General features: G+C 42.1%; 1 protein-coding gene across 1 annotated transcript in view; it reads right to left on the reverse strand.

Annotated features, from left to right (window-relative positions):
• Window positions 1–7,459: 7,459 nt before the first annotated feature.
• The window catches only part of LOC134865739 (receptor-type tyrosine-protein phosphatase N2-like), a 164,723-nt gene continuing 144,682 nt past the window's right edge, over window positions 7,460–27,500 (reverse strand). The window contains 7 exon segments of the mRNA XM_063885429.1: window positions 7,460–9,684; window positions 11,790–11,863; window positions 17,125–17,189; window positions 19,097–19,150; window positions 22,864–23,030; window positions 23,524–23,643; window positions 25,571–25,648. Of these exon segments, the coding sequence (XP_063741499.1) occupies window positions 9,613–9,684; window positions 11,790–11,863; window positions 17,125–17,189; window positions 19,097–19,150; window positions 22,864–23,030; window positions 23,524–23,643; window positions 25,571–25,648 (630 nt within the window). The 3' untranslated portion in view covers window positions 7,460–9,612.

A 27,500-nucleotide genomic window follows, 5' to 3' on the forward strand; every position in this document is an offset into this window, starting at 1 on the left:
TGACCGTGCTGTAGTTCCGTTATAGCCCAACATTAGCCGCCTTTAGCTTAGCGGTGGAGACGTGAAGTCATGTGACTGTGCTGTAGTTCCGTTATAGCCCAACATTAGCCGCCTTTAGCTTAGCGGTGGAGACGTGAAGTCATGTGACTGTGCTGTACTTCCGTTATATCCCAGCATTAGCCGCCTTTAGCTTAGCGGTTGTGACGTGAAGTCATGTGACTGTGCTGTAGTTCCTTTATAGCCCAACATTAGCCGCCTTTAGCTTAGCGGTGGAGACGTGAAGTCATGTGACCGTGCTGTAGTTCCTTTATAGCCCAACATTAGCCGCCTTTAGCTTAGCGGTGGAGACGTGAAGTCATGTGACCTGTGCTGTAGTTCCTTTATAGCCCAACATTAGCCGCCTTTAGCTTAGCGGTGGAGACGTGAAGTCATGTGACCGTGCTGTAGTTCCTTTATAGCCCAACATTAGCCGCCTTTAGCTTAGCGGTCGAGACGTGAAGTCATGTGACCGTGCTGTAGTTCCTTTATAGCCTAATTTCAGCTTTTGACTTCAGAAATCATAAAGCCGTGTTTAAATGTTGAGGTTATCCTTCTGAATTTATTAGGTTGGTTAATTATCTGAGCAGTGAGCTGGAACTACCGATGTATCTCTACATATCAGAAAATGCTTCTATCAGAAAAACTAAACTGATGCACTTTTCTCTTTCCTTATTACTTCAGAACCTCAGGAATACTGACAGAGACAAAGTGAAGTGCTCGCTCGATTGACGCTAACCTTGAGAAGTAAATTCCATCGCGGCACTCTCTGCGAGATAAGACGGCCAGCCTCACTTCCAGTGTGAAGTGCACTGTGTGAAATGAGCATCATTACCTGTGTGTTGTCGGTGCACAGAGGTGCTGCACACAATCTTCCTCTCACCACTCAAACACACACATGCTGGGTCAGTGTGCATCAAAGAGCCGCCTCCCTGTCTCATCAAAGCCTCTTCTGTTGGTGTGATGGAAATGGAAGAGGGCTGCTCACACCACCTCCACTTTCCTCAGACAGATTTACTGGCTGATGCTCAGGTTTTACAGTATTCACATGCTAGGTACACAGTTCACTTCCTTGTCATGTGAGCTTGAATACTGCTCCAAAGGCAGACCAAATCTTCTACTTTGTAAATGAGCAAGAGACACAGAGGTTTAATTCATGCAGTCATGATGCAACAACCAGCCAAATTGAACTCGGTATACAAACGGTATTACAACTGGAGTGTACGTCACGTGACATCATTGAGCCAATTGACTGATAGTCAACTTGTAAAATGCCTCTCCATTCATTTGACTGAGCCGATGACCGGAAGGCCGGGCTTGCTGTACGCCACGGGAAGATCTGGGTATTTTTGTTCCCAAAAGTCAGGCCAATTTTGCTTCTTGTGCCACTGACCAACTTTCATAGGATTTAATAAGGCCCCGCCTCCATTGGGGTATCCAATTGTCTTTCTACATCCATGGATCAACTGGATTTGAGACACTGGACATATGACAAGTGTTAAAACAGGTCCATGTTTAAAGTCCTGTTCAAATTAGACGTTACAGCGTCTTTAGCATGTCTAATGTGACACCTTCTCCAATGGAACAATATTGGAGCTGTGTACAGTTACAAGAGGGATCTGCAATGGTAAATAACACCTATTTTTTGTTATTTTCTACTGCCAAATAACACTCCTTCACAATGTGTGCACCCCTGCTGCAGAGACAAACACGTTGTCTTCAATGCATTTGGAATAAAAAGTTCTGCTTCGTGTTTCTTTTCTTATCAAAACCCTTTATGCAACACACCACCTGGCCACAGGTGTCTCTCCTGCGTGACGCTGGGTGACATTTGCAGTGACAGAAGTGTTTGTTCTCTGTCTGTCTCTCTCATTCACTCACACACACTCACACTCACACTCTCACACACACACACACACACACACACACACACACACACACACACACACACACACACACACACACACACACACACACACACACACACACACACACACACACACACACACACACACACACACACACACACACACACACACACACACACAACCCAGATGGCGGAGGAGCCACTCAGTCGCAGCTCTTATCTTTGAAAACTGCTCAAGTCTGCACGTCGAAAATACCTGCTGCCGCACTCTTTGATTCCCAGCGAAGGCAGCCAGACACATGTCTTTGAGTGTGTGTGTGTGTGTGTGTGTGTGTGTGTGTGTGTGTGTGTGTGTGTGTGTGTGTGTGTGTGTGTGTGTGTTACAAACACACACATAGGAAGGAAGTGAGTGGTGTGTCTGTGCATGATTGCCACAGTGGGGAGTATGTCAGCTAGTGTGGGTACACTGGTGACAATTAGGATTGTGCAGGATGCTGGTGTGTGTGTTTGTTCGTGTGTGTTTGTGCCAGATCTGTGACAAGCCAACTGTGACAGCCTCTAATAGCTCTCGAACACATCGGTCTGAACACGCGGCTGCTTGTTGTGTGTGTGTTCCCTCTGTCTGTTTTATCTGAGCCTCTGTTATCACCTCCAGTCTCCTCCTCGGGCTCAGCTCTCCTCCACTGCCGGCACCAGCAGAGCGCGACAGATAGAGGAGGAAGTTGGCCGAGAAATGGCATCGATGGAAAGTTCGAAACTCTGCGTTCGGAGCTTTAGCAAACAGGGGGCAGGCGACAGTAGATTTGAGGCGGTGGATGAGTTGAGGAGGTCGATATCAGACGTCTTCACAATCTTCAAACGTCTGGATTTTATCTGAGGGTCTCAGAGCGAGGGACCTCCACTTCTGATCACAGTTACTTTCCTCAAGGTGCCTAAAAACAGCTCCATAGGACTGGGGCTGACTAATTGATGTGCAGTATCATATAAAAAAAATGGTATTATTGCAACCTTAGTGTCATTTCAGTTTTTAATTCCTTGGTTTAAGATGAATTTATTACCTCAACCTAACCCATATTGTATATTGTAATGGGGCCTAATTCTTCACTATATAATACACATTATACTGTAATGCATGAGTGGTTATCGGAAGAATACAATACATATTAATGCATTCATAACAAAAGGGAAACAAAGACAATGCATGGAGAAAAAGCGACAAATTAGACGTTTAATAAATGCATTATATTTTAATTGAATGGAGATGCTTTTATCCACAGGGGCGTCAATAAATGCAACAACCATGAAGACACAAACTCAAAAAAGCAAGAGTCCTGCAGGAAGAGCTGTTGCATTGGCTTTAAATGAAGCAAACATTTCTAAGTGCTACGCAGGGAAGTGTTTTTCTACTTTTTATTCCCCAAGGTGCAGCTGAAACAGGTGGGATTTCAGTCTGCAGTGTTAGATTTTAAATCTGGATTATCTTAATGAAATAAAGCCTCCACATCACAAAACCAAATCTCTTGTCAGCAGCTTCTTCCTTTATGTCCACCGACACGCATCATATCCATCACAGTCCCTTTCTCCTCGTAACCCTCCAACTCGCTCGTGTCACATCATTTGTAATTATGCAAAACAGTCGCATGGAGGAAAGCAATCTTTCTATGCAAATGGTTAAATTCCCCGCGAGGGCCGCCATTGGACGCGTGCGTATAGACGTGCTAATGATGAGCGACGGCAGGCGATATTGGGGTCACCTCACGTGTTACACCGATGAAAATGATCAACTAAATGCCAGAAGTGTCCCTCACAATGGGAGGGGGTCCGGGAGTCACCGCAGAGGCCGTTAGTAATCAGATTGGACGAGGCAGTAATGAGAAAAGATCCGACGGGTGATTTAAATTAAAGAAAATGCATTTCTTCTTTTTTCCGTTTCAATCATTTTCCTTCAGGTCTGCTTGAGATGCCGGTGGAAGTGATAACGGTTGGAATCCTGCACGAACACCGTGTGATCTTAATTAGGTTGTAAATATCACTTGAAATTGGGCTCAAATCATTTAAAGTGCCCCTCGTTCACCTTCGTTATGACGGCTTCACACCAGTGGAACAACCTTTTGATTGTCAGTGTCATCAGTTCATGCAGAGGGAGCAGAAACCTGTAGGCTGCAGGAAAATAAAGCTATTACTGCTCAGGGTTTGGGATAAAAACGTCCTATCTTCTCAGTCATCAGGGTGACCTCAACGTTGACTTTAATTAGATGTATTCTGTCAACTAATTTCTCACAACTGTATTAAGTTAATAGAAAGCAATGATATTAAGTTGAACCTATAAACTTAATATTATTGCTTTCAACCAACCTATTGGAATATGTGTTCACTTTCTAATTTGGGAAATTCAAACGCCTCAAACGGTTATTCATAAAGTGCTTTCTCAGGTCCTTACGACTCCTTAAAACGCTTTACATACACAAGTCAGCCTTCACCCTTTCACACACAGTCATACCGAGGCAGCCGTACGAGGTGCCACCTGCTCAGGATGACTAACACACACTCACACACCGTTGCCCAGGGATACATCGACATGTTGACGGCAAGGGCTTGGATCGATTGGAAGATGGTAGCACTACATCTCAGCCAGAGTCGCCCCGCTAACATAATAGAGTGTTATAAGAAACAGGAAGACATGTATTCCAATGGACCGTTTAATTTGTGGGGAAGTCAGACTGTCCTTAGAAAAGGAACTACGCTAAGAGGAACTCTGTCAATTTAAAAGTCAGAAAAGAAAAGAAAAAGAAATGGATTATTTTCCACTGAAAAAGCTTAAAGACGGTTTGTATTTTTATCCAATTATGATGTAACATGTCCCCATAAGGAAATGTGTCCTGGACTCCTTCCTGCATATTCCACAGAGGATCAAAATCATACATACTACATAGCAAGACATTAACATATTAACTTGTGTACACGCATATACACAGTTTGCACAATGGTGACCAATAAACAACCTTAATGGCTAATATCTACATCTACACATCGTAAATTCCCTCCAAAATGTATAATTTTCTGCTCACGATCACATACACACTTTGTGTTACCAATGAATAATCGTACTACTATCATAACAAATCATCAAAACCAAGCTTTGATCGAAATAACGGTTAACTTTTGGGTCTCAATTGGAAAATCTACAGGAAAAACTGTCTTTTCTCAAGCTTATTGTCCTGTTCCTGTGGCAGGAATTAAAATAATGAAGAACCCCGCCAAATTTCAGAGCAAGTTGTGTACAGTTTAAGATCATGACTAGTTAAAGATATCCCAAAACATCCATGTGTGTGTGGAGCCATTTTGCCCTTTAATTGGTTCTCGATCCCCAGCTTCTCACTAACAGGAAGCTGTGTGTTATTCATGTATTCAGTAAACCCTCAGGTAAATATTCAGTGAAAACTCTGACGGCGTGATTGCCATTCTCCGTGAAACTCTGACATTTCAGATTTGATGAGTCATGCTGTCTTAAATGAACACACACACACACACACACACACACACACACACACACACACACACACACACACACACACACACACACACACACACACACACACACACACACACACACACACACACACACACACACACACACACACACACACACACACACACACACACACACACACACACACAGAATATCCAACAGCGTGTGTTCTCTGCTCGCAGACTAAAGGGGACACAATATTTGCAGTGCTGTTGTAAAAACCGCACACGTCTCGTTCCTGCATCCGTCTCTAAACTGCAATGAGCTTTTTCTTCTCGCTACAGGAATAATAACGACCCATTAGCAGCCCGACAGTGACACAGCGAAAAAAGCGACTCGTTGTTTTTTTACAGAATAACACGATTGCTCATTATCCTGCAGGAGAAAATCTGACCGTGTTTCTCTCTGAAACAGTGGGGGGGACTTGGAGCCACCATGAAATTATAACTGCATGTTTCAGCATGCTTGTCTGGATGTAAAATAAAGTACGATCTGGTGTGTAGTAGTGCTGTCCGGGGGGGGGGGGGCAATTATGTTTTCTTTTCCTTAAAACTTGTATTAATTATTCTCAAAGTCATTTATTGGTTGAGTGAGTTTCCTGACCTCTCAGGCCTTCTTAATTCCCCTTTGTACAGTTTCAAATATGCCTACGTGTCAAAGTGAGAACAAACATTCACTTTATTATTTATGGAAATGTAATTTTATGCAGATCTGTGTCTCTACATGTGGGATTTGTTCTCCTTCAACATCCGTGGCAAATCACACAACTGCAATACAAAGTAAAGACTCATCTTCTGGGCCAAAAAAGAAGACTCGTGAATGAGCTGCTCTTGGGTAGTAAAACAGATGTGGAGTCCAATGTGTATCCTATATAAAGGCTAAGGGCGGGAATGCTATACGGAGGGTTAATAAGTGCTTAGAGATGTTTGGATATCTAAAGAAAAAGACTGGGAAATGTTGAGATCTTCGGGTTAAGGTAAGGATGTTAGTACGGCGTTGGACGAAGAGCTTTACGGCCTCCTTCCAGCATGCTTCAACTGGGAATACTGGACCTTTGTTTACTCACTTGCCAAGTATATTTGTCTAACTCCTAGTCAGAATCTATCATCACTCTTAATATAAGGAAAAAAAAGGTAATAAGGCAGTGAGATGTAGGGCCTTGTTTTTGGAGAAGCATCTTGTTGTTAAGTCCTAAAACATCTTATTTTGAGTCGACAGATGAAACGTTTTTACAATTTTATTGGAAAATCACCCAAAACCTGAACCCTTTTGAGCATTTCTGGCTTATTTTGTAACAAACAATTTCCTGATTCTGGTGAAATATAGTCCAAATAAGTTTTCAGAGCTCATTACAAGATCTGATTTATCTAAATATCCCATCTTATTTTAGGAAATCTTACCAAGCTAATGTTTACTTGTTCTATTGGCAGATTTTTGTACTTATACAAGCCAAAACACACATTTTATTCTAGTGTATAACTTTGGTTCTCTGAATGTTTCTTCCTCTGACAGAGCAAAGCACTCTTGCAGGAACGAAGGATAAAGAGGGAGCTTGATTGGTGGCCAACGCACAATTTGTACTCGATTAGGATATTGCATTTAACTAAAGTTGGACTTTGTATGATTTCATGTGATAACAAATGAATTTGTTGACTGATTTCAAAACCTAATTCTTTTCGTAGCACCTAGAAATACTCAGATTTTGAATGTTGAGTATCTTCATGGTTGATTGTGCACTTATTGTATAAAGTGTCAACTAAACAAAAGTAAGAACTAGTGAAGAAGAGGAGTAGATGACTTTGGAAAGAATATTATGGATATGTTAAAGCATGAGCTGCAGACACCATCTCCTGCAGGACGCTGCTTTCCATCACCCAACGACAGAGTGTCTGATTTGAAATGCAGCCGGGTGTTCGGTGCTTGTGAAGCAGCTGTTTCTCCGGGCACACAGATGGTGCGAATCATTGAGCACAATTACATCTCCAGGCATAACTTTTATGCAAGAAAAAAAAGACCAAACTCACTAATCAGGATTGCATCACGATACTGCATCGACAAGCAGACTTTATTCACAAGTTGTTTACACCAATAGAACAAAATATCTTCAGTTTTTTTCATATCTTTTGTTGGTTTATGTACAGAGTGTGAATGCAACAGACCAGCCATCTATTGATGCTCGATGGAGGGAGTGCGAGACAAAGCGGCGTTAGGGAAAATGATTTTCTAGCATGTTGATTTGACATTTGACTCGTAAAAAATGGCTTTTAGAATCAGATAACTTCAATTCTTCCAATGCAGTTTCACATATTTCCACAATATCACTCATATTAAGATAGAAGCAGAAGCATTAAGGTACTCTTCCACGTTAAACACGCTCTTATGGGAACATTTCCTGCAGCTTGGTTTCAAATTTGTGATGAAAAATGGATCAGATTCCAACAACATGACACCAGCTTGCTGCAGTGTTACATCACCTCCATACTGCACCAACTTTTAAACTCCCTTTAACCATCATCTGCTCGGTTAAGACCTGATAATCCCTGGCTTTTGCACTTTCAAGATGCTCGGAGCCTCTGGTGCAATACAGCGTCTGGAAAAAATGTGTTTGTTTGCTGGGATCATTTTGAGGCCTTTGGAAAATACAGCAGTGATAAATAACCATGCACTATAGTCATTATTAGTGGTGTAATTAAGATAGAACAGGGAGGTGTTGGTGGAAAGGATCATTAAAATTGCTCATATTGCGTCTGCTAATTGAAAGAAGGGAAATTAAGTTGATTTTACACAAACTAAAAGCTGGTTTCCCAATGTTAAAGCAGGTTTTGATGATTGTCACAGAAAACAATTGTTATAATGCAATTAAGGTTCAGCTACTAAACATGTACAATGCATCCATCAATGCTACATAGAAGAGCTGCTATTCAGAAGCAAGACTACTTTATTTATCATAAAGACTCGTCAGAAACACGTGATTTTATAATGGCTTCATCCCAGTGTTCCCAGGAGTACTGCCTCCTTGCAAATGTATGTAAAGAAAGTCACTTCCTGCCCCCAAAGATAACCAATCAATGCATGTTCCTCTGGTTTATCAGAGACAAAGGTTTGGGAAAAAAGGAATAAAGCCATTTTGAAATGAAGCGTTACCAACGAGTTTATTTCCACGTGGCTAAATGTGTTTTTTATTAAGGCAGACATGAGTGTGACTTCACTGACGAGCCGATTCAGGTTGGAGAAACTATATTACATCTCCAAAACTCTGTTATCCCACCTCACATCCAGTACCAAGGTCTTCCTCACAATAAGAGGGAAACTGCAGATAGAGTCACAAACTTTGGAGACACCCAGTAAGCAGTTTTTCATCCCGCACTGTGATACTGCGTGACAAAATATCAGAAAGCATGGCTCTGAAACACAAATACCATTCTGTGATTCAAACACAAATCTAAGAGCAATCAAACAGAAAACTATGATAAGTTTACCACAGAAACATATTTAAATCCATCTATGAAAATGTGTCTAAATGTGACTTTGGAAAACAGGCTGTATGGATTCATTACAATAGAAGGAAGGTCTATCTATGGACAGGACTCAACGGAGGCCTGGCACAATGAGAGAGAAGAGAGGGGGGTGGGAAGACGTGGCGGGAGGGGAGGATGAGTGGGAAGATCGGGAGGTAAAAGGAGAGGAGACGAGAGGACACATTGGGGAAAAGGAAGAGAGGAAAGTTGGGGATATTAGGAGGTAAAAGGGTTGGAGGCGAAGAAACATAAGGTAGAGGAAACCTTTATAAATAAAGAACAGACAGAAAGGAACAGAGGAAAGTTGAGGAGATTTAAGGAGGTAATCAAAGGAAGCTAAGGAGTTTGGAACAAGTAGGATGGTGAAAGGAAAAGAAGGGGAGGATGAGTTGGAAAGAAGAGGAGAGGAGATGAGAAAGAAGCCAGAGGAAAGGAGGATACATTTGGGAAGTATGACAAAGAGAAAGGAGGAGAGACATTAAGAGGAAACAAGGAAATTATTTGAGAGAAGAAAGAGAAGAACATAAGAGGAGAAGGTAAGACAAGGTAGGAAAGTGAGGAGAAAGGAGAAGATGGAAACAGAAGGATGGGAAGAAGAAATCTTGGGAAAGTCCTATTTATTCGACATAAGAGGAAGAAGAAGGAGGTCCATCTGCTCCTCCCTACTGAGGAATAGCTTTCAGGATGGCATTCACCTCTTCAGCGACGGCCGTCAACGCAAACTCAAACTGATCCTGCAGGAAGAGAGGAAGCAGAACGAGAGGAAGAGAGTGAGCAGGACTGAAACACATGTGGGAGGAAAACTCGGGGAAACAGAGAGGATGAGTCACGAGTCTGAGTTCACTGTGTTCTGCCAGAGAGCCCTTTAGCAAGAGGAACCCGGTGTTCCTGCTTTGGCCGGTTAACAAAGACCCTCAAAAACACTTCTTCACTAACGTCCAAAACCACGGGCATTAATCTGCTCCTACTTCTCAGCGCTCGGTTATACTTCCTGCACAAATGGTTGCACGGATATGAGCTAACGAGGAAAAGTGAAGAGCTTTGATCCTTCGTCGTGTCGTTGCAGATTTCATCTTACGGCCGACACGAAGTGGTCATGCAGCCAGGCTGTTGCTGTTGAACTGGTTTCATACCATTGTTATCAAAATGTCGAGCTAACAAGAGCGTGTTTGTCGTTAATCCAAATGCAACAGGAAAGATAGAGGAGGAAATAGTCCATAAGGCCATTGAATAAAGACTAAAGAACCGTACAGTTTTTCCTGATCTCTTTTACTAATTGCTGTCACTAGTAGCTCCATAAAACTCTCAAGTTCCTCCACCAATCAACGTCTGTATAGTTAGGAAAGAAAAGCAGTGCATGGGTAGGCAAACCTGCCGAGCAGGAAGGTTTTTTCTGATGGTGTGATGTCATTTGGCCGTGTGGAAAATAGCATCCCTCGAAATTGCGTCAAGCTGAAATGAAGGTTCAGGCGGCTATGTCTTACTCAGGATCCAGAAGGTACAGGCTCTCCTAATCCTGTGATTGGTGGACCTTGTCTCTACCTGAGTTATCTTTCTGGTGGAATTGTCCTTTTTGCTAATGAAGGTTTCTAATTTAGTGAAATGATCCTGAAGTACCTAAGTCCAATGCTCTAAATGCTGAGGAAAGAAGCCTCAATGCTTCCTTATTATCTCCTTTGGCAAAGGGTACACTGGACCATCCTTAACCAAATATAAAAAGGAGAGAATGGGGTGCACAATTCCTTGCAGTGTCACATTTAAAAGCAACAGATGTTTGTCCTCAACACGTCAGATCATCATGCATTTCAAACAATTACACTTACAGGAATTAAAGTTGATAAATATGAGCAGACCGGAAGTGAGCATGAGCAAACAATCTCCATTTGGATGTCATTTTATTTTGTGACTGGCAGAAGACACTTCTTTTTGACCTTCATAAAGCCTGCATATAACAGCATGGTAAGAAGAACAGGATGAAAGATGCAAACACAGCATCATCTATCATAGTTTTTAAGCATTGCATTGCTCTAAAAATTGCCTTTTTTTGGTCAACTTAACAACCTTTTGAAATATTTAGACGTCCAATTCAGAAGAGCTTTCCACGCTTATGATTGCTCTTACAGTATCATTACAGGAAGAGGAAGACAAACAACATCGTCCCTCTTCAAAATCTGAAATGAAAGCCTGAGTGGCGAGGCCGGGACTCGAGGGGATCGATGCGAGAGGTACCCCGTGACAGCCATTTGCTCAGGATACACGGTTTAATAAAGGCCGGATCGATACCAGCAATGTTTTACACACATCCTGGCTTTCCTTTTCTAATTATGTCCACAGATCAGCCGGTAATTGAAGTTTCCAGACGGACCCGGCGTACGGTGTGACGGGGGAAAGACTCTGGCTGTTTCAGGTGACTGTACAGTGTTTTTCTATAGTGAAGCATTTAAAAAAGGACCTTAAAACCTTTCAAAAAGTTGCAATATCTTTCTTACTTTAACATTATTCAATAACTTAAAAAGATCGCCCTCAGATAGTTTTACCCTGGGGAGGTTTTAGCAGATTATCCCCCCACATTTGGTTTCTCTACAGTACATATTCCTTTGTGATGTGTGCCGGCTCGACTATAATCCCTGCTGAATTACTTTTCACAAATCGATTGATCTTGCCTGATGCGAAGGGATGAACCCAGACAAATCAAATCCCGCATTCCTCTCAACGGGGCGTAAAGAACACCATGGTTTTTGACTTTCAGATAAAACAAACTTTTATGCGTCTGTCTGTGTGTGTGTGTGTGTGTGTGTGTGTGTGTGTGTGTGTGTGTGTGTGTGTGTGTGTGTGTTACCTTGGTCTGAACCATTCCCGGCCTCTGGTCCCGCAGGTGCTCCAGAGTCGCTGCAATATCAATCTCCTTGGCACCTGTCACACACAAACAGAAACACACACATGAAATGAGCAACAAGATAATCCGTCTGCTGTTTCACACCGACTCCCTTTAGAAAAGAAGATCACACACACACACACACACACACAGCTAGGTGGTGGAGTTTTGTTGTCGGGATGAGGAGAGATAAAGAGGGAGAGGAAATGCTAGAGAGGACATCTCAGGAACATGTGTCCCTGAGGTTTTCTGAGACAAACTGAGCCGATCTTAAAGCTCCTTGTTAGTGTTGTTCAGACTTTAATTTGTGTCTGTATTGGTCCCAGTTTACTTCAGCCTGGCGACAAACTGGCAAAGTGCCCGACAGCTGATGACAGTGTGGCTGCAGGCAGGAAGTTAGCATCGCAACGGCCTCGACAAAAAGCCAATGGGATTTTTACATTGGAAGTCAGAATACTGCAGAAAATAATCATTCTTACACGTCTTGTTCAGCAGGATAATCTCCACACCATGATTTCTGAAGTAAAAAGCTAATGTTGGGCTATAAAGGAACTACAGCACGGTCACATGACTTCACCTCCCCATCGCTAAGCTAAAGGCGGCTAATGTTGGGCTATAAAGGAACTACAGCACGGTCACATGACTTCACCTCCCCATCGCTAAGCTAAAGGAGGCTAATGTTGGGCTATAAAGGAACTACAGCACGGTCACATGACTTCACCTCACCACCGCTAAGCTAAATGAGGCTAATGTTGGGCTATATAGGAACTACAGCACGGTCACATGACTTCACCTCACCACCGCTAAGCTAAAGGAGGCTAATGTTGGGCTAAAAGGAACTACAGCACGGTCACATGACTTCACCTCACCACCGCTAAGCTAAAGGTGGCTCATGTTGGGCTAAAAGGAACTACAGCACGGTCACATGACTTCAAGTCTCAACCCCTAAGCTAAAGGCGGTTACGGTTAGCCATTTATAAAGATACGTTTATCAGTGAACTTCACTAATATTATCAAGGTTACTTTCATATTTTTTTAGTAAATCAACATATTTTGCCCCATATTAAATACTGTTAATGTCTGAAATCAGAGTATTAGTACATTCTTTCCAGAAACGGAACATTTACTGATACATTTTGGCGTTTTGTTGTACTTTAAAACATCAAAGTGTCCGCAGACATAACCTGAATAATGTTTGAGACTCTTTAAGGAGTGGAATAAGTGCAAAGTTGAAAACGGAAGAAAGAAGAAGGCTAAAGAAATGCATTAAAGAGCCTGAAACACTAATGCGTTTCAAGATGTATTCCTGGCTTCTGAGGTTCGAGGCTCTTAATGAACTTTAACAAAAGAGATTTTTATATAAATATACAGTATGTTAATGTGATTTCTTTTTCAGCATTTCTGTCCGAGACAAATAACTCTTAGCAGGAAACTCAAACGCACATTAGGATGATAATGGCATTACGCTCTCTCTTAATGTGAAGACAACTAATGTATCCAGGTGCACAAATGTATACTTAAAAAGGAGCAGAAAGACGGAGGAGATATCATAAACAGAGGGTGGAATAAATAGGAACAGACTCGGAGAGAAACGAGACACAATTAAACCCCCAAAGAACAACAGAAATAAAATGTAATTTGTTTTCCTCTTTTATCCAAATCCTGAGGAAACCAAAAGCGCAGTAATGTTCTTTACTCCTTTCTGGTTGTGACGGATAATAACCTTGCTTCTTCCTGCCTGCATTAAAAAGGGAGACGTGAGAGAGGAGCCGCTCATTCACACCGCGCTCTGTCGGTTTCACAGGTTTTTTTCTGAGCCTTTTTTCTACACAACACAATGGACTCCCTTTTAGTAAAGAAGGGAAGCTGCGACACGCCGCTCTCTACTGGAGGACTTAACAAGCCGAGGGTCTTTGTGCGGGTTCTGAAAAACCTCAAAATGGAAGGTATAAAACAATTCAGATTTCCTTCTTTGCACAAAACTCTCCCTCACCATCGTGTCTTCTGCACAATTTTCTTTTTGCATTATTTTATGTTTTATTTATGTCTTAAGCAGTGGAGTAAAGTAACTACGTACTGTACTGAAGTACATTTTGAAGGTACTTGTACTTTATGGAGGTAAACTGTGTACTTCTACTCCACTGTATTAAATCCCTCTAGTTGCTAGGCAGATTAGGATGAATGATGGTAAATATAATCAGCCCTTAAATCAGACTTTAGTTCACCTGCAGTAAATCCAGCAGCTACCCTGCAGTATACAAAGTCATTACAACTAGCTGCACCTTTACCAGCTCTGAGAACACTTTAATGATCAATCATTATAAAACATATCAGAGATATTATTCTGAAATGGACCAATCAGACAATGACTACTTTTACTGTCGCTACTTTAAGTACATTTAGATGAGAGTACTTTCTACTTTCACTGGAGGAACATTTAGAATACTTTTACTGTGACAGAGTATTCCTACACTCTGGTACTTCTACTTTACTCAAGTACAAGACCTGAGTACTTCTACTTTACTCAAGCACAAGATCTGAGTACTTCTACTTTACTCAAGTACAAGATCTGAGTACTTCTACTTTTACTCAAGTACAATATCTGAGTACTTCTACTTTACTAAAGTACAAGATCTGAGTACTTCTACTTTACTCAAGTACAAGACCTGAGTACTTCTACTTTACTCAAGAACAAGATCTGAGTACTTCTACTTTACTCAAGTACAAGTCCTGAGTACTTCTTCCACCTCTGGTCTGTGGTTGGAGCAGCCTTTGAATCTGTAAATCTCGTATCGTGGCATTTTAAATAATAAACATTTTATCAAAACTAGACTTCCTTTGATCTAATTTTGTCATATTGGTAACTATTGTATTATTTTAAAAATGATATGGGTCAATTTTTAAAAAAGACTGCAACATGCTTATGTGGGATGAAAACCTCTGCAAGTAAATTTAAATATTGTTTATTAAATCGTTTTTTATCCAGATTTCACTCTTTGCAAAACTCTCCCTCATTTATTTGTATAGTTTATTTGTTCTTCCATTTTTTGGCACTATTTTATATCTATTTATATTCTTAAGTGTATTGTTTGTTGTTGGAAGAGCCTGGGATTTGTATTACCAACAACTACACTGTGTTGTGAAAAAATCGAAACAGTTATATTTATATAATAAAAAATAAAACACAATATTACGTTTTCCCAGATTTCCCAAAAGTCTCCCTTGAAAAAAATAGAAAATGGTGTAAAAACCCAGGACTTGTTTTTCTAATTCCCTTCCCTGCAACACCCTAGCTTTGGTGTGGAGGTCGAAGAGGAGGCACAGAGGAGGAGAAGGAAGGGGGGGGGGGGGGGGGAAGACAGGGCCCTTGAGGAGGAGAAAGAAACCCCTAAAGGAGGAGGCCGAGGACCAGGCACAGCAGCTGGACCTGGGTTAAAAAAAAACCCGAAAAGAATCGCAGAGATGCTGAAAAGCTCTCCGGCACTCGATGGGTTTCATTCGATTCTTAAGATGAAGAGGAGGGGGAGGGGGAGGAGGAGGAGGAGGAGGGAGGCTTTTGGAAAAAGAAGAAAACTAAAACGTGAGAACCACAGCAACACCTCCTCAACCCCGAAACACCAGCGCTATTCTCGCCTGAAATTACAATTAATTCCTCAGGAGAAAAGGAGTGGAGAGAGAAGGGGGGAGGAAGAGGAGGAGGGGAAGGAGGGAAGTGTCTTTGATCAGGATGAAGGAAGCCTGCAAACCTGGGGGCCTCTAGCTTCTCAGGACAGACAAAAAGCTACAAAAAAAAAGGATGGAGCTGAAAGCAGTGGTGTAGTGGAGTGTTTTATACTCTGTGATGACTGACAAAGGCTATTTTACACGATGTAAACTCAGAGGAGACAAAATAAATACAGCTTTATCTGCAAATTAATCAGAGTATTATGCAGACATGCGGTTTTGATTGTGGATCATTAGAAGAAGTATCTAGGATCTATTCTCTTACTTACGGTAGTCCGTATAATCCGTATAATTATTTGAAATATTCAGTTGCTAAACTATATTTAAAAATAATGAATAAATAAAAGAAAATAATAAAAAAGAAAAGAAAAATAAATTAAAAATAATAAAAATTAAAGTAAATTAAGACAGAAGAATTATTAAAATAAAATAATTTTAAAAAGGAATTCAATTAAATAAAAATAAATAGAATAAAACTAAAGAATTATTTTAACATTTAAACCATTTTTTAAAATTAATTTCATCCAGAAAGATGTTGAGTTTTCTAGGCCTGATGGTAAGTTCACACTAACCCCTACTCTCACTCTGCTCCTCGCTCCTGGGTGTTGAGGAGGGGCCCCCGGCACAGTGTGACAGCCGGGGGGGAAAGGCCCCTGATGCCCGACTGACCCTTTGATCCTGAATTAAAGACCCAGGAGTTCATTCTGCTACTGCGGCGCCACGCGCACACGCACACACACAAAGAAACTGAAAGATATGCAGACACACATTTACAACCTGTGCACACTCCTGTGAAAGTGGACAAAGCTTCCATTTCTTCCTAATTTGGATTTATAATAAAGAGAAATTTCCTCCCAGCGTAACAAAGGGTTTTCTGTAAATGTCAGAATAACCTCCAGCTTAAAAACTTAAAAGAAGTCACTTGTTCCTCCTCAAAAAAAGCATCCGACACTTCACTTAAATGTCATGTCATGAACTTCATTAAATATTCAGTCCCGTTGGTAATCACTCCACTGTTTGTGTTACATAACGCTCTAATTATAGTCATTAAAATGCACTTACAACGCGCTGCAGAAACACTCGCTGCGATGACACTTCAAATAAAGTGTTCAAGGTCGACCGTGTTTGATGTAAAGCAGTTTGTGGAGTTTAAAATCATCTCTGTTTCTCACCATCTCTTTGCCTTCCTCTCATTTTCTTATCAAACCAGTTCACATTTCCTTATTTCTCCGCAGTTTAAATGTGAATTTGAGAGAAACATCCTGCAGGAAAGTCCCAACGCTGCACAGCATTAGCTGAGATAATAAAACAGATTCAATAATTAATCAGACAACTAACAATCGCTGTGAGTCTTCTCCGGCTCCGGGGCTCCAGTGATTGTTCTGTGCTAATGGCAAATATATTTGTTTACCTTCTCTCTGTATTCATCTCGTTAAATGGCCTCATTTTTAATGCAATCATCATGCGACTATTTTTAAAATCAACTTTGATAACAGTAGTCTTTTTTCCCATGAACTCTCCCTTTAGAAGCAACAGCATTTGGGATTTATTTTGGGGTACGATGCTCAAGACTCACCTTTAGCCATCTTGTTGAGGACCATGTCGATCAGGACGTAGGTTCCACTCCTTCCAGAACCATCACTGCATGAGAGAGAGAGAGAGGGAGGGAGAGAGAGAGGGAGAGAGAGAGGGAGGGAGAGAGAGACACACTTATTATTTTATTTTCATTTGAAATCCATTATTTATGTTCAGCTTATTTGTATGTGTGTGTGTGTGTGTGTGTGTGTGTGTGTGTGTGTGTGTGTGTGTGTGTGTGTGTGTGTGTGTGTGTGTGTGTGTGTGTGCGCGTGTGTGTGTGTGTGTGTGTGTGTGTGTGTGAGTGCTGCCATGATTCCTGAAAATTCAATTTAAGAATGTTCACACACACGTTTACACACGTGTACGTTCTATCCTGCTCTGACTCTGATCTCAGGTGTGCGTGTGTGTGTGTGTGTGTGTGTGTGTGTGTGTGTGTGTGTGGGGTGGTGGTATTTAAGTAACCCTCAGGTAAAAACCATCTCTAAAGGAGTGTGAGTAGATTTTCGGTGCTACCTGGGCAATTTAGCTGCAAAATCTACAGTTTCATCATCCAGGAAGAGCCATTACGACATATTAAATAATAGATCACTTAGCGGAGGAGCGGCTATCTGTTACAGGAGTTATTCCTTTCCCCTCTAATCCAATCAGAGCAGGATGTTTCCATTGAAACACACAGGGGCAGGGTCCGGATTCAATCATGTCTCTCTGGTCTGGAGTTATTTCCTCTTGGTTATGCACACACACACACACACACACACACACACACACACACACACACACACACACACACACACACACACACACACACACACACACACACACACACACACACACACACACACACACACACACACACACACACACACACACACACACACACACACACACACACACACACACACACCCAGCTACCTCCACTTAAAAGTGACTCTCCTCCGTGTCAAATGAAATCACAGCTACTTCGCTTATTTCTCATGTAAAATATTTGTCGTCCTCCCCACGCTGACAAGTAACATCAGAGCTTCTGATAAATTAAATATGAGCGATAAATGGAAACCAGAAGGGAACACGAGGGACCTGGTCGAGTTCAGCTTCAAATCATCCGAGCAACAGCATCAGTGACTGAGTGTGTGCTCATTAACAACATTCAAATCTGTGTCAGAATAAACCTTTTATAACCCTGGATGTAAAATAGCTGCACAATTAACCAAAATGTAATTGATATAAAGAGTGTAACAGGGTCAATAAGTGCAGATATTATTCTGAAGCAGGGATTTTGTTGCATACCCTACAAATCATATTCTATATTTGTGATAAAATATCCTTGTTTGATTCTGATCTACGGTGGCCTACAGGTGCAAGTCTAAGTTTGATATGTCTGCAGATCCTCTGTAAATCTAGACGGAGTTGTGGTTCATACGCATGCATCGTCTCAGTGCCTTCACTCGCTGGGTTGCACTGAGCTTCTACTTCTATCTCCTGCACCCTATACGCTGGTGTTGGACGGTCATCCCTCATCACACGTTGACTGAAACACATCCTGATATGAGGCTACTCTTGGCGCTCTTCCTCCGTATCTAAGGATCTACATAAACCGGAAATCCACAGGTTCTAATCAGCTTCGCTCTGAGGCTTCTAACCGTCCCCAAAAGTCCGTACTGAACCGGGGAAGACGGCGATTACTTGTGAAGCAGGGATTTTAGTTAAACCGACTCCGGCCGCTGAGTCTGTAAATGCATTGGCTGATCTTGTTGTATGATTGTGTGTTTTAAATCTGTCTGTAACTGAGCTGCTCCCTGTCTTGGGCCAGGATTTTTGATCTTAATGAGACCTATCCTGGTTAAATAAATGTAAAGCTAAAGTCGGAAAGGAATCATGCGTTCACGCCAACGGTTTCCAACAACAGTGACAGTTGGCCAGAAATAATCACAAACCCTGAATAAATACAGAGTGGTTGTTGTAATACTTGCCTGCAGTGGACGATAATGGGACACGAGCGTCCGCGGTAGCACTTGTTGACTTTCCTGTAGAGAAAACAGAACAGGAAAACCGGCTCAGTGTTAGCATCACAGGTTCAGAAACACACAGTCAATCCTGTTTCTGTTTCTAGGCTTTAAAAAATGTAGATTCTTTAGTTAACTTTTATGTAAAACCAGCAAGGAATGTCTTTTAGACGATGATAGGTGCACAACTTTGGGATTATCACAGAAATACTTGATATATTTTAGGTCTTTACCTGTGTTGCGACACATATCACTTACCTATACCATTTTTAGACAAAGTCTCTCATCATAACACCCTTTTTTTTTTAGTGCTACTTCCATTTCAAACACCCTTTTTTAATCACAAGGAACATAAACTAGGGATTGCATACAACAAAGCATACAACATGTGAGAGTGGCACCGTGCATCAGCTGGCAATATTACGATCTTTTGATAAAATTGACAAAAAGTCGTTGATATGATACTTCTTCAAACCTTTCATCAAATAAAACCTCTTACTTCTGTCGTATTTAACAGCATTTCCTCTAGAATTAAAGCATCTTCTTCCTGTCTGATGCTTTAAAAATACCACAAGTTTGTATAACAATACAAATAAATCGATTCATGCAGAAAACCTGCTTTCAAACTGCATCTAAGAGGAGAAAAATGAGCTTTCCTGCAAGTGTTCATGTCCCAAACACGACCCAGAAACTATGAATTGTTGTTTTTCGATGAATGAAATATATCCCGTTGCTGTTATTCAATATTCCACAGCACACCGGATACATTTGCATTCATATTTCTTTCATACATGGATGCAACGACAACAACAAAAGGAAAAGGGTTGAGAGCTGCCTCAGAGAAAGTGTTGAAAGAGGCACATCCTGTTTTATAAATTGAGGTAAAACTTTGAAACCTTATTCATCAACAAGCGAGGAGCAGAGGAACCTTCAGAGCGAACGCAACAGGAAATCATCTCTGATTCTATTTCATGGTGATAACTCCAAATAACCGTGTGTGTGTGTGTGTGTAATTCATAATGCATCACACAGCCAAGCGTAGAAAAACCTGCAGAGTTGATGCTTCACTTTTTCTCATTGAATGGTTCAAATGAGTGAATTCTGTGACCTTCATCTGCTTGAAGCTTTTCCAAATTCATCTGATTTTATTCAGCCATGTTATGACAACTGAGCTATCTCTATGGCAGCTGAGAAAACCTTTTCCATATTTAGAAGAGGTGGTTTGACGGTCTAAAAAAGCTAGTAAGTGGATGTAAACGTAGGAGTTACTCTCTCGTTTATATGCACGTGGATTCTTTTACAATTGCACGCTTGTTTTGTTCAACCAAAGCAAGAAGTAAGACGTTCTTTGTAGGAAGAAGATTGCAGTGGCTACTTTTTGTACCCAATTCTACTTGCTTTGGAAATAATTGAATGCTTGATGCTGCAAACCAATCGTACGGTCAAAGGATGCTAGCAACTAGTTTACATTTTAAGGTTTGTCCGGTCTGGAAATCATTTCTGAAAACGATTTTTCGATGTCAAATAAACCCGGTGAGGGTGATGGATTTTTCTTATTGTGTACATCAAAAGAGACAGAGAGAGAAAGAGGGTGAGGGGAGAGGAAGACAAAAGCCAGAGAGGAAGGGTGGCATGGCGACGGAAGGAGGAGGAGGAGGAGGAGGAGGCAATCAAGCAAACCATGAGCAAGCAAAAAGGCGAGAAGTCATCTCAGGTCATCGGGCACAGCGAGGGGAGAGATCAAGGAGTGGGGGAGAAGAAAGGGAGGAAGAGAAAAAGGGAGTATCTGGGTAGGGAGGGAGGGTCCAACGAGGCCCCTTGGTTGCAGAGTCACAGTCTCCAATGATCACTTTTGTGACTATGCAACTGGGCTCATATTACTAGCTGCAACATCACAAAAATGACACTGGCAACCGCTAGTTAGCCGGTAAAACAGGAGGGGGGGAGGAGGGGGGGAGGGTTTGTAAGCGATGCTTCGGCTCAGTTGTGAGTGAGGTTAAAATAAACAACAACAAAAAAAACAAGCAAAGAAGAAGAAGATCAAGCCGACCTCCTCAAACCGTGAAAGAGGGAAATAAGAGGAGGGTGGGGGGGGGGGGTGTTTTTGCACCGCGGTGATAAAAGTGAGGAATATCTCCCAGTGCGCTTCCCTCGGTGACCCCGCCGCCCTGTGAGTAGAGGCAGTATTTCCTGACTGATGGTGGGTGGCGACGCCCACCAGACGCCTGCCCTCCGTCCTGATACTTCGCCTAATTCATGTGCAACACCAGGCATGTATATATAGATAAATAACGGCTCTATCGCTCATGAAATCCACAGCGAATCAGAGGAAAAGAGTCTCCCACATAATAGGCAATACAGTATATCAGTTTTAAAGAGGTCGGGTGGGGGGTGGCGGCTATAAAAGGCGCCGGAGATAAAGCCGAGTTCTCTGAAAGCATCCTGAGTTACGCTGTTATCTACCGCAGACTGCTCCGGGTGCTTCAGGGTATACAGATATTTCTGAACCCGGGTCACAAGTTGAAACTCCCGAAGGAGTGAGCGGTCCGGAGCTATTGTGCCGAGAGCGAGACACAAAGGACACTCGAGTCCTTTGTGGTGCAAGCAGGAGGGGGGGGGGGGGGACAAAAACTCCACAACCTTTACTCTTCTGGAGAAATGTCCCCACAACCAGCACTCGAGGAGTCGGTCTTGGAAGTCTTTCATTTAAAGGCTGTGGTGCATTTAAGGACTTCCAGGTTGAAATGCAAAGTTCTAGTTCCCTAATTCTAATTCTAAGACTCTTTGGTTAACCTCCTTCTATTTCTTTTTGTTGAAGGTAGAGAAATGGCATAAAAAATATCCACAATCATCAGAAATAGATTGAAGAATTGCTTATAAGGACTGTGGTGCATTTAAGGACTTCTGGGTTGGAGTTTGAAGCTCTTGTACAAACTTTCCTGTCTTTTGCTCTTCTCTAAATGTTTTCAAGAATGGCTTTCGAACAACCCTCAGAGAAACGTGCATAAACAAAGAGGAGATACAGATATAGATCGGCAAGCCTCAGAAACCGTGGAAAACAAATGTTAATTTTGGTGAGAATTAGAAGTACATTTCCAGCTATTATCCCTATCTGATGTATTCCGTGTGTCTAAATGGGATTTCAGTACAATCAAAGGCTTGCTTTGTTCAATGAAAGCCAAAACAAACTGCAGTAAGAGTTTCTTTTGAGAGAAATACTGCACTTTTTCTTCCTAAAACATCACACAAAGTGCTCCTCCTGCTTTGGGAATGAATGCTGTTATCAAAGTACGTGTTTGTTCTCCAAAGGCCTCTTTGAAGAAGACTTTCTCTAAGGCCTTCTGAAACGTCAGTGCTTTCACGATTCCACATTAAAAAAAACGGCCTTTAGTATGTACTTCAAAAGAAAAGGAGCTCTAAGACACTCCTAAAATCTGGAAGTCTTTATCTCTTGGACAGTACGGAAATGTTCGTAGGAAACATCCCTGACCAGGCACGAATTAGGCCGCAACTTTACAAGTATAAAATTAGAAGCCGGTGAGGGATCACAGTCTGCTATACAAACATGGACTGGTTTGTATCTGGGCGTAGCTTTGGTAGCATCGGACAAATGAAAGGGGAGTAATCTACCTTTCTGGAACACCTAAAAGATTTCAAGAAGCATCAGTCCTAAAAAACAGAAGTCTTGGTTTCAGTTATGTATATTTTCTTCCGGTTGTTCAGGTGTTCCCTACCTGCGGAAGTCGAGCAGCGTCCGGCTGGTCTCGGGGACGTTCTGGTTGAGCCAGGTCAGGAAGTGGAACTGAGTGACGGTCCGGGTCTCGTTGGTCTGCATGTTCTTCAGGTAGAAGCTACGAACCAGGAAGTCGTCGCACCAGATGTGTTCGGACACCAGGTTCACCTGCGAGGACACACACATGGACAATAGGCGTAAATGTACAAGACATCGCGTTTAAGGTGGCTTAATTGAGAAGGAAACAGTCAAACTGACCCTTAAATGAACTTATCAGTCTATAGAGGGGTGCAGGAATGAGTATGTTCTTGCATACCGTGGTTCCCTTGTCTCAAAGTCAATGGTTGGTGGTAACACAAGCTAACCAGATTTTCCCGCCTTTTTTAAAATATAAAACCTGTTCATATTCCAAAACGCATTGGAAATTTCCATTGGTGTTTAGTCTTTAGTCCTTACTGCACCACTCTTTAACCCTACAGTGTTCTCTGTTGAATAAGTCATAATAAAACCCATACTTTCAGAAGGAAACCAGATGTATTCATTGCAGTCTTGGGACATCACTTAAAAGTTCTGGATTAGCCATCATATATTTTGCGGCTATTGGCTTCAGAAATATTCACGTAATCCTGAAGTCCATTGTGCACCGAGAGGCCTCTCTTACCTCGTAGATGTGGTACAGGTTGGATCCCTCGTCGGGCCAGTAGTGGTAGCACTGCTTCACGCCGCTCTCCACCAGAGGAGTCAACATCACGATCACCACGCAGCCGTTCTCCCAAACCATCTGCAGACAATACACACACTCAATTAGTACATTTTTCAGATGCAACAAGTGTCTGTCTTCTCTTTTAAAGCCTGGCTGCTGACTGGACACTTTGACTTCAAGGTGGTGGTAAATGGGCGTCTGCCAATCAAGAGTTTCAGTGGTTCGATCCCCAGCTCCTGCAGTCAACATGTGGATGTGATTGGGTACTAGATCCCTGATTTCTCCCATTATCTATGGTATTGAAGTGTGCGTAAGTCATTTTTTTACTTTGTTCAGCTCCATGCTTGTCATTTCACACTTCAGTTATTGCTTTCTATGAGAAACTCACCAACATCACACTTTTAGAAACACTTGCAGACGTGTGACTTTTTTAACTGGGGACTTTTGTTACCAGACGTTCGTTAAAAGCTCCACAGTTTCTTTTAAATGTCAACCAATTAATCACTCAATCAATTTGTTTGAAGGTGGAGTTGGAAGAAGTTGTCGACACTGTGCTGACAGGAAGCCTCAACAAGGGTCTTTAGTAACCTCATGTTCTTTAAGAAGTTTGTTAAGAAGCTTTTTCTCACGTCAGGTTCTCGACTGAAGCTTAATTTGGAATAAGATGTCATTTGAAGCGTTCAACACTCTGCTAACAGGAAGCCTGACATGTGTCCGCACTCACCCACTCGCTTAGAGTGTGAATCAGTTTAAAGTGTGTCATTAAAGACGGGTAGATGTGTCTATTTTGAAGGTGGGGTGCAAATGAAATCCAACCAAACACGTCGAGACATGTTTACAGCGTCTCAAACTTTGTTAGGAAACTACGAGCAGGTCAAAGAGTAATTGCTGTGGAGGTTTTTTTTCTGCTGCTGGCGCTCATATTCTCCCAGCCGGCTCTGGAGATCCATTTGACTCCGATCAGACGGTAACAGTTAATGGAAGCCATAAAACAATACGACGCTCACATCATCGCCTGAGATAATCCAGCCTGCTGTTTGGGTCAGCGCCGCCGCCACACCTCGTCGGAGACTTTAACCGACATTAATTGCGTCGGGGTTTTGAGTTACTGCTCCTCGACACACACACACACACACTCCAGACTGCTTCCCTCATGGATCTGGAGATGTGACGGTGCATCTTTTTGAGGAAGGGTGTTAATTCGCTTCAGATGTTCCCTCTCTTTTAATCCTTGCAGTTTGTGGGGATGCACATTTAATTCAGACGGTTATTCATCAAGGAGGAAAGTGCACACGGTGCTCTTTGGTAAGATTTAGAGAGTTTAAGTCCTTGTTGTTCACACTGGACACTGCAGAATAAGAGGAAGAAGTACTCAGAGCGTGCATAAGTATAAGTGTTAATACCACAGTGTAGAAATACTGTGTTACAAGTACTGCTACGCCCTCGTTACACACTGTTCTAACAACCAGCACACACACACACACACACACACACACACACACACACACACACACACACACACACACACACACACACACACACACACACACACACACACACACACACACACACACACACACACACACACACACACACACACACACACACACACACACACACACACACACACACACACACACACACACATCGCTGGCCACAATAACTTATCGATCCCCTGGTCTGTGATTCAAACCCAATCTAACATTCGGGACAGTGGAGAAAGTGCTTCCCGCCCCCTGTAACAAGGTGTCCTTCTGTAGACTAGAGTGGTGTGGTGTGTGTGTGTGTGTGTGTGTGCGTGCGTGTGTGTGTGTGCGTGCGTGTGTGTGTGTGTGTGATGGCCAGGCAGAGATTAATAACGACATCCACAGAACAAGCTGCTCTCCCGTGTGGATCGCTGCACTAATAAAAATCGGCTAGCTCTTGTTTAAGAGAGGAAACGTATTGATTTAAAAAAATGTGTGGTGTGCATGTACCATGTGTGTGTGAGTGTGTGTGTTTTTACCTGCCAGAAATCAGCCACTGTGGAGGGCAGTGGGCCTTGAGTAGCGATGTAGGCCGGGTTCCTCGGATCATGATCCATCTGAGGGGAGAAGAAAGAGGAAAAAGAAGGTTAGAAATGATGGTTGTAAAACCTCCTTAAGACATGAAATATTAAACCGTGAGTTCATTCTATTTAACACTGGATTTACTACGGCATTAAGGATCTTTTTTACAGTGAGTCCTTGACAAAGTAGCAGGGGACAAAAGAAGATAAAGAAGTGAGTGCAAGGAGTGAGTTTTAAACACAGATCATTAAATACAAGATTACATTTAAAGGAGGTTCATCAGGAGTTCATGCCGAGTATTGCTTTGGATAATGCAGTTTTTTAAAAATTCAAAGGAGCCCTATCAACCTAATTTCTCAGGGATAATATTTCTATTTAGAGCCTCCATTGTAGTTGATAAGCTAAGGGGTGGGACATCTCTAAGAGGTCGACCAGTCACAACAGAGCTGGCCAGCTAACCAATCAGAGCAGACTGGGCTCTGGTTTCAGACAGAGGGTGAAAAGAGGTGCTGCAGCACAGGCAGTATGAGAAACATAAAGAGCTTTCTGAACATTGAAGCAGGGAGACATGTCCCAGGAGAGACACTAAATACTAATATACACCTGAACATCAGCAGGAGAGGACTCTTTAAAGTAGAGACACTACATACTGATATACACCTGAACATCAGCAGGAGAGGACTCTTTAAAGTAGAGACACTACATACTGATATACACCTGAACATCAGCAGGAGAGGACTCTTTAAAGTAGAGACTCTACATACTGATATACACCTGAACATCAGCAGGAGAGGACTCTTTAAAGTAGAGACGCTACATACTGATATACACCTGAACAACAGCAGGAGAGGACTCTTTAAAGTAGAGACTCTACATACTGATATACACCTGAACAACAGCAGGAGAGGACTCTTTAAAGTAGAGACTCTACATACTGATATACACCTGAACATCAGCAGGAGAGGACTCTTTAAAGTAGAGACGCTACATACTGATATACACCTGAACATCAGCAGGAGAGGACTCTTTAAAGTAGAGACACTACATACTGATATACACCTTAACATCAGCAGGAGAGGACTCTTTAAAGTAGAGACTCTACATACTGATATACACCTGAACATCAGCAGGAGAGGACTCTTTAAAGTAGAGACGCTACATACTGATATACACCTGGACATCAGCAGGAGAGGACTCTTTAAAGTAGAGACACTACATACTGATATACACCTGAACATCAGCAGGAGAGGACTCTTTAAAGTAGAGACTCTACATACTGATATACACCTGAACAACATTTTGACTTTTTTTCATAATTTGAATTTTGTCCCAGAATTTGGACTGGGCTCTGGTTTCAGACAGAGGGTGAACAGAGGAGCTGCAGCACAGGCAGTATGAGAAACATAAAGAGCTTTTTGAACATTAAAGCATGGTTTAGATTAGAGCATGATACGGTCCCTTTCAGCTACAGAAATTCCTCCCTTGACTCGTTACATCAAGTCTTGGTGGTTCGCGATGAAGGAGGTAAGAGTTCCCAGTTATTTCTTCCTTAACGTTAATTGCGGTAGGAAGGCGTAGGCGTTGAGAGCGAGCGACAGGAGACCGACGTGAGGTGACTGAGCGGGGATTTGAGTGACAGCCCCGCTTATTACAATGCACATTTTAACGGTAAATGTAGTAATTGGGAAGACCAATTTAGCTAGAAGCAATTACAAAGGAGAGACGGATGAATTCTGAGGCGTTCTCTGCACACAAAACTGCCTTTAATGGTTCCTCTGTTCGCCTTTATGAATGCCAAACAATAATGCATTTCTAATACACTTAAAATGGAGTGACTAAGAGGGAGAAAAGGTGACATGGTAGCAGAGAGGGCAAATTAAAACCTCC

This window comes from Eleginops maclovinus, chromosome 6 (genome assembly GCF_036324505.1).
Source record: "Eleginops maclovinus isolate JMC-PN-2008 ecotype Puerto Natales chromosome 6, JC_Emac_rtc_rv5, whole genome shotgun sequence".
Taxonomy (NCBI): Eukaryota; Metazoa; Chordata; class Actinopteri; order Perciformes; family Eleginopidae; genus Eleginops; species Eleginops maclovinus.